The 11,196-nt window shown below is 44.3% G+C and overlaps 2 protein-coding genes across 3 annotated transcripts in view; one reads left to right on the top strand and one right to left on the bottom strand.

Annotated features, from left to right (window-relative positions):
• Positions 1 to 78: 78 nt before the first annotated feature.
• On the bottom strand, positions 79 to 8,214 carry hadhab (hydroxyacyl-CoA dehydrogenase trifunctional multienzyme complex subunit alpha b). The gene is made up of 20 exons (XM_019890549.1): positions 8,071 to 8,214; positions 7,407 to 7,448; positions 6,962 to 7,032; positions 6,364 to 6,497; positions 6,095 to 6,233; positions 5,875 to 5,994; positions 5,666 to 5,768; positions 4,856 to 4,978; positions 4,676 to 4,794; positions 4,549 to 4,605; positions 4,040 to 4,149; positions 3,835 to 3,969; positions 2,753 to 2,924; positions 2,478 to 2,564; positions 2,253 to 2,393; positions 2,096 to 2,164; positions 1,405 to 1,600; positions 885 to 999; positions 654 to 799; positions 79 to 501 (listed from the first exon to the last, which is right to left on the bottom strand). The coding sequence occupies exons 1-20, from the start codon at positions 8,135 to 8,137 to the stop codon at positions 356 to 358; spliced, it is 2,292 nt and encodes a 763-aa protein (XP_019746108.1). The 5' UTR covers positions 8,138 to 8,214; the 3' UTR covers positions 79 to 355.
• A 544-nt stretch (positions 8,215 to 8,758) lies between these two features.
• rps6ka5 (ribosomal protein S6 kinase, polypeptide 5) overlaps positions 8,759 to 11,196 on the top strand; it is an 18,270-nt gene continuing 15,832 nt past the window's right edge. The window contains exon 1 of one of the 2 annotated variants that reach the window (XM_019890547.1): positions 8,759 to 9,236. In XM_019890547.1, coding sequence (XP_019746106.1) covers positions 9,167 to 9,236 — 70 coding nt within the window. In that variant the 5' untranslated portion in view covers positions 8,759 to 9,166. The remainder of the gene's footprint in view (positions 9,237 to 11,196) is intronic. The other variant, XM_019890546.1, reaches the window with a different exon arrangement.

The raw sequence follows: 11,196 nt of genomic DNA, 5'->3' as shown, positions 1-11,196 counted from the left end.
GATTTATTGAATCATTCAAACCTATGTCCTGTTTTCGCTCCATCATATGTGAGGCTAGGTGTGAAACATATCCAAGCCTTTGATTCATAAACAAAATTTTATTTCAGGCCCTACATTTGCATGATCCACCAATAACATCTTTTAATGTACAAAAAAAACAAACAAACACTACCATACTGGGACATTCCGTCATGAATTAGTATATTCTTTTGGAATATTTTAATGCACATACAACATCATACCCTCACCAACTGTGTGTGCTGATCTAGGAAAAATCAAATTGTCATGAGGCACATTTTTGATGTAGTCGACTGCAGACGTGTTGAGTGCCGCCAAGCCAAACGCGACGAGCGGCTCACTTGTGAAACTTCTTTGTGGCGTCGCTGGCGTGATCTAGGAGGAGCTGGCACGGTGTAAAGTGATCCCCGTAAACGGCTTCGTACCGCTGCATCTTCTTCACCAGCTTGTCGGCGCCAAAGGTATCCACGAAGCGGAACGGGCCTGGAAGACCGGATGGAGACGCGAAGGCTTATTAATTGGAGATATAAGCGTGTTTACAGGATGGGTGGCCGGGCACTTGAAATTTGGGTGCCGTTTTCTAAAGCATGTCCAGTTAAAAGATCGTGTCACAATATAATAAGCCAAAGTCTGACCTCCAAGGCAAGGGGGGAAGCCCAGGCCGAAAACAGCTCCGATGTCTCCCTCCAGAGGACTGTTCAAGATGCCTTCTTGTAAACAGAGCACCGCTTCGTTGACAAAGCGAGAAACAAGTCGATATTGGACGTCGTAGTCGGATGAACTGAAGAAAGATTTGGAATTAAACGAAAGACACTTATCAGAATGCAATCGCAGATCAGTCATTTAAATGGCGAGTGTCAACTCACACAGCGGGATTGGGAGCGATTTTGTATTTCTCCAGGATTTCCCCGATCTCCGGATTGACTTCTTTTGATTTCAGGCCCGGTTGGTACACGTAGCAGCCCTTTCCTGATTTACGACCTAAAAACAGAAAGAAAAAAAAATCCCCTAAAATATCAAATTAAAAATTCAGAAAAATGTTTTATATTTGAGAAATAAAGGCAGAAATCTGATGAGGATAAAATCACATTGAATGAAAATTTTTTAAAGTTGCCAAATTGAGAAAATACATAGTAATCCTGAGAATAAGTCTTATTTTTTAGAAAAAAAAACCCTCATACAATCGTCTTTTTTTTTAATGTAAACTGTTTAAAAAGTCTTAATCTAATGAAAACTCAATTATAATCATAGTAGAATAAAGTTCGATATTTGAGAATATACATACAATTTTGTGAGGAAAAAAAAGTCAATGTCATACATTTTTGAGAAAGTGTGAAGAAATGAGAAATACTGCAAGAATCAAGTATTGACTGCATCGCGGCTCACCCTTGAATCCCAAGTCCACCAGTGTCTTCAGGACCTCCACGTCGCCGCCGCCAAAACGCGAGCCAAAGGCCTTGCCCAGGTCCTCGGCCACGTGGGCGGCCACGTCGATGCCCACCTCGTCGATCAGCGTGGCGGCGCCCACGGGGAAGCCGAAGCTGGTGGTGAGGGCGTCCAGTTTCTTGGGGTCCACCCCTTCCTGCAATGATGGCACGCCGAAATTCTTTTCAATACTTTTAAATCATTTATTTGAGAAAAGAAGCCAATCCTCATGGAGAAAAGCAGTATATTTGATCATAGTCAGATTACAAGTTGGCAAAAAAAATAAAATAAAACATTTAAAAAAGACACAATTTTACACTTTGAAAGAAAAAAGTTGTAATCCTACAAGAAATAAAGCTAGATTTTTTTGAACAATCAAATATTTGATAAAAAAAAGGGTACTTCATATCCAATCTGTCACGGTTAGTTGCAGCTTTTTTTTTGGGGGGGGGGGCGTCATTAAAGCTGCCACGGGGAAGCTTTTATAGCTGCCCCGTGGCAGCTATAATGATCCTCAATTATAGGCAGATTTGTGCGCTATTAGCAGAATATATTATAATAAATAAAGCAAGTAAATACAGGAAGGATTTAAACAAACATAAAAAAATCATGACAGCCCTTGAGCAAGGCTTGATACTTGAACGCAACAAACCTGAAAAACTCGCACAGCTTCAGCCAACATGGGCGCCAAACAGCGAGTGGTGTAGAATCCGGGCCCATCCTGCACACATACAGTCGCTTAGATGGAATGGCTGTGCATTCGTGTTTTTTTTTTTAAATGCTGCTGCTGAATTAAGCGAAAGTCTCACCCCGACCACGATTATGACTTTGCCCTGCTTGAGCCCCACGGCCACCGCCGACGCCGTGGTGTCCTTGGAGGTCTTCTCGGTGGTAATGATCTCCAGGAGCTGCATCTTGTCCACTGGGGAAAAGTAGTGCATGCCGATGACCTGAGGGGTAACAATGAGCAAGAGAAGGTTTTTTTTTTCCTTGTTCAAAAAAAAAAAAAAGAGAGAGGAACAAGTGGACCAAACCTTGTCAGGCCTCTTGCTAGCTGCGGCAATGTCCTTGATGGGAAGAGCTGATGTGTTGGTGGCGAAGATGCAGTGAGGAGGAATCACCTTGAGCGGGGAGGTTCAAATACAACTCATTTGCGAGCCAAAACAGCAGCACTTACCGAGCCGTGCAAGCAGATGTCTCAGCTAGTTAAAAACGCCCCCCCCCCCCGCCCCCCACTGAGGGGTTACAGCGGCAGATCTTGCTTGGACGCACATTTCTTAAAAAGCACGCGTTTGTGAGTTGTACTCACCGCTTCGACCTCCTTGAGGACGGCGTGTTTGACCTTGAGGTCTTCAAACACGGCCTCGATCACCATGTCGGCCTTCTCGAAGCCGCTGTAGTCCAGCGCGCCAGTCAGGTTGGACAAAATGGAGTCCCTCTCGAAGGACGTGATGTTCCTCTTCTTGGTCTTGTCGTTCAGCCTGATGAATCAAATGGATTCAGCAATGACAAACTAAAAAAAAAAAAAAAAAAAAAAAAAGCCAACCACCTCAAAGCTGGATAGTACGGCCTTCAAGCAAAGTGTCATTTTTCCTCCCCCTAAAAAGTTGATTTCCCTCCCTCTTCGTCTAAGACAAAAATCAAATGACAATAACTAAGTCGGCGGCCCGGTAGTCCAGTGGTTAGCACGTCGACTTCACAGTGCAGAGGTACCGGGTTTGAATCCAGCTCCGGCCTCCCTGTGTGGAGTTTGCATGTTCTCCCCGGGCCTGCGTGGGTTTTCTCCGGGTACTCCGGTTTCCTCCCACATTCCAAAAACATGCATGGTAGGCTGATTGAATGCTCTAAATTGTCCCTAGGTGTGAATGTGAGCGTGGATGGTTGTTCGTCTCTGTGTGCCCTGCGATTGGCTGGCAACCGATTCAGGGTGTCCCCCGCCTACTGCCCGAAGACGGCTGGGATAGGCTCCAGCACCCCCCCCGCGACCCTAGTGAGGATCAAGCGGTTCGGAAAATGAATGAATGAATGAATAACGAAGTCAATCCCCATATTTACACCATTCACAAATTCACCTCCTGGCATTTTATCCCACAGTGGAACCGATATAAGATGCCTCAAGGTGCTGCTTGTCCAGTCATTGGTGTCAAGGAAGTAAGATGAAGTGATAAAGCTCAACTGCGAGATAACTTTTGTATGTTGGCGGATGAGCTAAATTTAGCATGGGTGGTTTATGGAATTTATAGACTCTTGTGCATTTCACCTTCCGGTGCAGTTTTCCTTAATCAAATACAGGGTGCGGCAAAAAAATCTCACCACTTTTTTTCCTGAAATCATACATATAATTTTGAAACGAGAACTGCTTAAAAAAAATTAATAAAGAAAAAAACGCACCCCTTGTACACCTGCTGCTCACCGCGGGCCAGCCCGGCCTCGGTGGTATCCTTCAGGATGGTGTGCACGCCTTTGTCCACCGTCACCTGGGCAATGCCCGCTCCCATCAGGCCAGCGCCCAAAATTCCGAGAGTTCTGGTAACAGAGAAACCATTCAGTTCTTACTTGGATAGGGTACTACAAAGACGGCTGCCGAGTGACATACTTGACTTCCTTTGCAGGGCTCCCAAAGCGGTTCTTTTTGCACGCGACCTGACCATGATAGAGTCCAATGAGGGCCGCAGACTCGGCGGTTTTGCCCAAGTGTCCGAAGTTCTGTGGAGGGAGAGTCAACGTGAAGCCGTTATGATCGTGAGTACAGTGTGACTTCCGCCAAGGACATTACGCTTTTGTTGTCGTCGTCTGTTTTTGTTCAGTAGCAGGATTTTGCAAAACTTTGTACAATTAAGATTTGACTTTGTGTTGACGAATAGGACCAAAGTCATTTTTTTCCCCTGAATGCAGTACTTTTTTATGCGATGTAGTGAAGCCATGATAAATGAAGCGCGATATAGCGAGGGATCACTCTATTTCTATTTTCTTTGCTTGGCATCCGCAAGTTTGACATCCACGCTCCTGAGCGAGACGCAACCGGACGAAGAAGACTATTTCAATCGCATCCGTTCAGCCTTGATGGAGGTTCGACTGCACTGCTTGTCAAAAGGCGGATCTTACCTGGGACTCTGCCAGGTATCCAGCAACGGGACCTTGCTCCACGCCGGTCTTCACACACTGAAAGTCACAAAACAATAGAGTCGAATTGAAGTTAAGGTCAAATGTCATGACGAAGACGAGGACTTACCTCAATGATCTTGAGGGGCGCCGGATAAAGCCCCTTGCTCTGCTTCATGACTTTCCCGTGGACCGTCTTGTAAATCTGGTTGCGCACCATCTCAAAGCTCATCACGTAGTCTTGGATCTCTGCGAAGGAGACCGTCAAAACCGATTCAAGTCCCGGAGCAGACGGATGGCTCCGACCTACTCTGCATGGTGCCCTTCTCCTTGCGCAGAGGAATCTTCTTGCCCACGATGCCTCTCGCACATTCCACGGCAACCTCCTCCAGGTAGTCGATGGTCCTCTCCTCGGGGCTCTTCAGACCCGGGCCTGTTCAGGGGGACAGCTTTTGACATCAAGGTCGCTGTTGGTAGCGGCGATCAAATGTCATCATTTTTTTTCGGGCAACTTACAGCACATTTCATGCCCACGTCGGACGCATAGATGCATATACGCGAAAATACTGCATGGCTGTCAGTCGATTAAAATTTTGAATCCTAGTTAATCGCATGATTTCCAGAGTTAACTTGCGCTTCGTCGCAAATTTTTTATCTGCTGTAAATGTACAAAAAAAAACATTTTTTCATACTCTTGTTAATAGCAAAAGTAGACAAATATGTTCACCCAATATAAATATGGTTGTATGGTTTCGTTCATTGATGCAGTCATTTTTAAGTCATTCACAATGTTCATTGACATTAAAAAGATACTTTATAATTAAAAGGCGGGTAAACATCAAGTCAAAGGCGTTGACGTCATTTTACTGCCGTTATGAGTGACGCAACTTTCCTGCAAACAAGCCAAAAATAACACCAATGATGTTACATGAGCTATCTTCAGATGTTGCCGAGTCAAATACACTTCAAGTCAAAAGAGCAAGTGGCTTGGATTCACCCCAAGTGACAAACGGCCATAAACTCAGCGCTCAACGGGGTCTGGGAGTGCCCATCATGCCTGCGGTTCAGTCTTAATCACTAACCGGTAGCCTACCAACATGATTTTAATCATTTAAGTTACCAAGGGGGTCTACAAGCTGGTCGACGAGGCCCATCTTCTTGGCTTTGTCCGCTCGGATGTTTCGCCCCGTCAGCATCATGTCAAAGGCGTTGGGCAGACCCAGCTAGAAGAAGGAAAAGCAAACAACTCATGTGAACAATCACTTTTTTTTTTCCTGAAAGTATTTTCTGTGGGACCCGATGAAAGCCATTTGCTGAAAAAAAACCCACCATCTTGGGGAGTCTCTGCGTGCCACCGGCTCCCGGCAGAAGACCCAGCATGACTTCCGGCGTGCCCAGCACCGTTTTCTTGCTTTTTGTCGCGATCCTGTACTGGCACGCGATGGCAAACTGGATTGACAAGAAGAGAACACAAGACGGGTAACCAGGTGATGCTGTAAAAAACACAAATCAAATGAAGTTGAGTGTGACAGCGAGATGTTTGGCTGACCTCTAAGCCTCCTCCCAAGCACGAGCCATTGATGGCAGCCACGATGGGCTTTGGGGACTTTTCGATCCTCTCCAACATTTTCTGGCCTTTCTGCGAGAGTGCTGTGACCTCCTCAACGTTGCTGCAGCCCTGGATCATACTGTGGCCGAAACGTGGTTGATTGATTGATTGGGTGGGGCGCGGGGGGAAGAAAGATGGGACGATTAAAGTAAAACAGTTCAAAACGTGCTGGACTTTGGAGGTTCCGCTGTGACCGGGAGCCCTCTTACTCGATATCGGCTCCCGCAATGAAACATCCCGGCTTGGAGGAGATGAGGACGGCGCTCTGAACGGCATTGTCTGCCCACACCTCGTTCATTACTTCCGTCAGCTCCTTTTCCATTTGGACCGACAGTGTATTGACCTGGATGGAAGGAGGATTATTGACTGTTCTTTTTTTTTTTCTTTTTTAACAAAATAAAATCAAATAAATCAATGAAATATGTAGCTGATTTACAATGGGGGTGGGGGACGGGGTTCATGAGCTTTGTCTTATGTTGTAATGTGTTGTAAAAAAACAAATAAACAGTTGTCAAAAATCTCCAATTTTTTTGCTGATTTTAAAATCGTTAATATCGGGCGATTAAGTCCTGTTCGACTGCCATCGTCTCATCTTATCATGCAACGGAACATGTTGAATACGTACTACCGACCCCACATAAAGAATTATCCCGTATGCATAGGAAGGCCGGGGGATTTGCCCCCCCCAAAAAAAAAAAGAAAACGTTTCCAGGATGCACCAGAAAATCTTTATAGAGCGCACGAGAAAGCTTTCATTTTCATTCCTCACTGCCTTTCGACACTGCGTGAAAAGTTGTTGTGCTTTACCTTGGAATTGGGGTCGTTGATTCGAACCACAGCAACGTCGTTCTTGACTTCATAACTGACATGTGTTCGGGCTTAGGAGAAAGGGAGATAATGCACCGTGAGACAATTATACAGTCAATTGTCACTACACGTAGGAAGTCGCGACTGATCCCTGCTGGGAATATTGAAAATACACACGTTTCTGATTGTGATGATTTTGATGTTTGTTATTATTATAATAAATGGTTTAGGATGATAGCTTGTGGGATATGTTGGGTTTAAACCATCAAGTATGAAGAACAAATAATATAAATGTTGCGAGACCATTATTTGCTTTTTTTTTGCGTTTTGTGCAGAGCTTGGTCCCATGAAAACCTGGTGATCACTTTACATCAAAACTTTCATGTCACACAGGAAAAAAAACTGTATTGCATGACAGGACAGGTTAAGAGAATTTAAAGTTTACCTAACATCGGTGTGGCCACTGAGAAGGTTCGAAAGGTAGTTCCTGTGTAGCAAAAAAAAAAAATTGATACAAGATACAAAATACAAGAGTCTTGGCACAGCGGCAGGTCAGAGAAATGTCATAAAAGCCATACCAACAGTCATAGTGTGGCAACATTTGCATTGGGGGATGACACATATTTTTCATATATTTTGTCACATGGCCCTCAGAGGACTTGAGTGACCTCAAGGGGCTCCCACTTCAACCTGGAGTTATGAATGACCCTTCACCCACATTCGAGACGTCAGACGTCTAATCGGAACCACTACAATGGCAAGTTGACAAGACTAAAATGATCCAAAATCTGAGCAAATTGACAGTTTTTTTTTTTTTATCGACAGGAGAATGACCTATTTTGAACATCGTCTTTTATTGGCGCCGCTGTATAATAGTCGCTGATCATTAGCATTAATCCACATTCACGAGTCACACTTTGAAAAGAAGTGCCTGTTAAGCGAGGGTAAAATGCGACTGGTAAATGGAGTGAAGTGCTCGCAACCTTATTTAATACATAAGCACGCCTTCCGTACAACTAGTTGGCGCTTTCCAGTCAAACTCAAGACAGTCAGCCTAACATAACTTCTTACAAAAGATATATGAAACCCATTTTCTCGTTGTGTTTTACCTGGCGCTGCACCGTATCTCCTGAGTGTCAACTTGGAGAGAACGCCGAGGGATCGAACACATGCCATGTTGCGGGAGCGGCGGGCGGAGGTCAGTCGGCGGAGGATAGCTAGCTAGCAAAGTTAGCTCGTCGCTTTTTCTTCTTCGTCGTCTTGTTTGAGTTGAACGGGAGGTTGCCAACAAGGGTTCAGGTTCATTATCGCCACTTACCGGACTGGAGTGTGGGTAAATCAGTCGAAAGGAAGAGATATTTATAAACAGTGTACTTTTTAAAATAGATATCCATCAAAACGGTGAACAGTATATATAAAACACACACATAGTTAATTGCATATTTAAAAATGTAAAGCAATTGTAATAATAGGCCTTATTTCTATTTAATTATTTTCAATAAATCTGTGAACTAATGTTTTCACTGTGATATCGCTCCTTCCATTCTTGCATGTGTGAGTATGATCGGGTTGTGATGTGTTGTATAACAGAAAATATAAAGTGTGACTTTTAATTAAGATGATAACATCAATAATAATTAACCGCTCTTCCACGTTTTTATTAATCAATTTAATGTAGTTACAAATGCATTTTAATATGATTTATGATGTCACAAAAATCATAAAACAGTAATTTCATCTTACCAAATATGAGTCAATTGAATTCAATTTACTGAAAATGTATTTTATGGGACTTAATTTTATTTCAAGGAACTTCAGCACCGGAGCTCGTACAGTTCTGACGGAGGCGGGACTTGCCTGGCGTCAGTTTTCAAAAAGCCAATCAGAGAACGGGATTTTACGTAGCAACACCAATGAGCACCAAGGGGCTGCCTGGTTGCGAAGGTAGAGGCAAAGTAGTGTTTCCACTGACTGACTGTCTAGCTGTGCTGGCTTCATGTTGGCAACCCGAGTGGCAACATTCTGGCCGCATATCCCTCAACATACGGGCACGTAAAAATGTCGGTGCCGTGTGTGATAAAACCTTTAAGTTCGTACCAAGGATTATTTTTTTAATTTATTATTTGTTTTCCTTTTCGGTCAATCGAACCTCGGAGCCTCGCCGGGAATCGCCGATCTGAACTGGAGCCCAAAGAAATCATCACAATGCCATCGCCGATGGAGGGACCGTCCAGGGAGTGTGACCTCTTTACGGTGAAACATGAGCTGAGGAACGGTGAGAGAGCTGCGTTAACGTTAACGCACATATTTTTCGGCGGGTTACCGTACATGTGACATTAGGGAGTCGTCCGCTTCGTTCAAGCTACTTAAACGAGCAAAAAAGAGGCGGGGGTTAGCGGAGCCACTGCCTCCCCACCAACTGCCTCCCCACCAACTGCACTGCCTCTCGGTGACTAACGTTACCTAAGCATTCAACTCACTCCGGAGCTATGGCTAATAAACAAAGCTAACTTGGCCGGCCCCGGCAACCACAACTTACCGGCTGCTTGTCGTGCCATTTGGCCAGAATAAACCGTAAACCCACGTCGTCTGAATACGTCTGACCCTGTTATTAGCATGCCCACCCAGGTGTCAAAACTTAAAAGAGGTCGGGCACACGGCTCAAAAGACAGGCGAGTTGTCAAAAGCGGAACGGAGCTAACATGCCTGGCGTCATCAAAAAAAAAATAAAAATATTAAGAGTCTTTTAATTATTTACGCATTAGCATATTTGCTTTGGCCACATAAAATGGTAAATTAATGTATTTAAAAACTACAATAAATAGATAAATACACTTATGTAGTGGACCCCCGGATACTCGCGGTTTGGAACCCGCCTATTCTCCTTTGGGCGTTACAGAGTCCGAAAATTGATTTTCTGACAGTTTTTTTTCCCCCCCACAGTGGTACCTTTATTTGTGATTTTTTTTTTTTTTTAGATACACACGGTCACTTGGCCCCCTTCTTTGTTGTTGTTTTTGAGCATGAGCTTGAGTGACGGGAGCAAACATCACAAATTCACAATATCTGGCTACCATCGATTCACATTGGTTTCCTTAGCGTGAAAAGAAGGATATTATCAATTGGTGTCGGTAACGGGAGATTAACCGGTTTGCCAAGTGCCAGTTGATGCTACAGAAGAAGAACAAGGATGGGGCAGTCGTGATTTTGGACAGTGTATTTCCAGTTATGTTAATTACACGAAAAGCTGTACCGATGCATCGAAACAAACACGATAGAGTGGCAGGAGCAGTGTCCATCAGATACTAGAATTCAAGATTGAAATGGGGAAAAGGATTAACGGAGAGTTTTTAGTGTTTACGGGGGAGAAGGTAGCATTATTGGCATGATATACATTTTTATGCTTAGATTGTACTTCAAGGGTTAACAGTTTAGAGGTTAGTTATTTTGCAAAATAAACCGGATCAAGTACTGGAAAGTCCAAAAAGATTGTGTCGGATACAAATGATGGGGTTTTACAGAATTTAGTGGACTGTTGGAGGGAAGGGGATAGAATGCATGAAGTGGTAATATCGAATTAGATTTGGACATAGCGGTTTATACAGTCCACTTTTCAAGCTGGGGACGCACAAGTCAGGGATCTGTCAATGTGCAGAAGAAGAGATGTTGTTCTCCGTCTGTATGGAAACACGGGTGCATTCTCGCATTAATATTCGCTTCTTTCATTAATTCCAGAAATATCTCAATTTCTTTGCCCCCTCAAACATGCCCTACTTAATCGTCCGTTGCTATTTTTTGTGTCATACATGTGATGTCATATCCAATCAAAACAAAAATATGCGAGGCGGTGTGCGGGCCTGACGTTGTTTATTTGCAAAACCCTTTTCCATAGCCAAAATTCGCATTTTACTTTGATCAATACACTGAAAAATCCAGCTATATCGGCCGCTTGATCGACGAAAATAATGACATTCAACTGTTCCCCTGCCAAATTTCGGAATCGTCATCAGCCTTGAAGATTCCAGTCGGTCAGGCCCTAGTTTTTGAGGAGCAGAGCAAGTTGCGTTCGGTCGTGCACCTCCGCTGTGGGTCTATTAATAAACACAGAGATCAAACTCGGCCTCGGCGGGGCGAGCACGACAACGGCGTTATGCAATGCACACTCCTGACCCGGCAGTCGGTTGGGGAGAGGGGGGGGGGCAGGGGGGGGCGCCGTTTGTGGTTGTCTGCCATCC

Source organism: Hippocampus comes, unplaced genomic scaffold (assembly GCF_001891065.2).
Source record: "Hippocampus comes isolate QL1 unplaced genomic scaffold, H_comes_QL1_v1.1 scaffold168, whole genome shotgun sequence".
Lineage (NCBI taxonomy): Eukaryota > Metazoa > Chordata > Actinopteri > Syngnathiformes > Syngnathidae > Hippocampus > Hippocampus comes.
The sequence above is the reverse complement of the archived record's forward strand: the minus strand, read 5'-3'. Positions and strand labels throughout refer to the sequence as shown.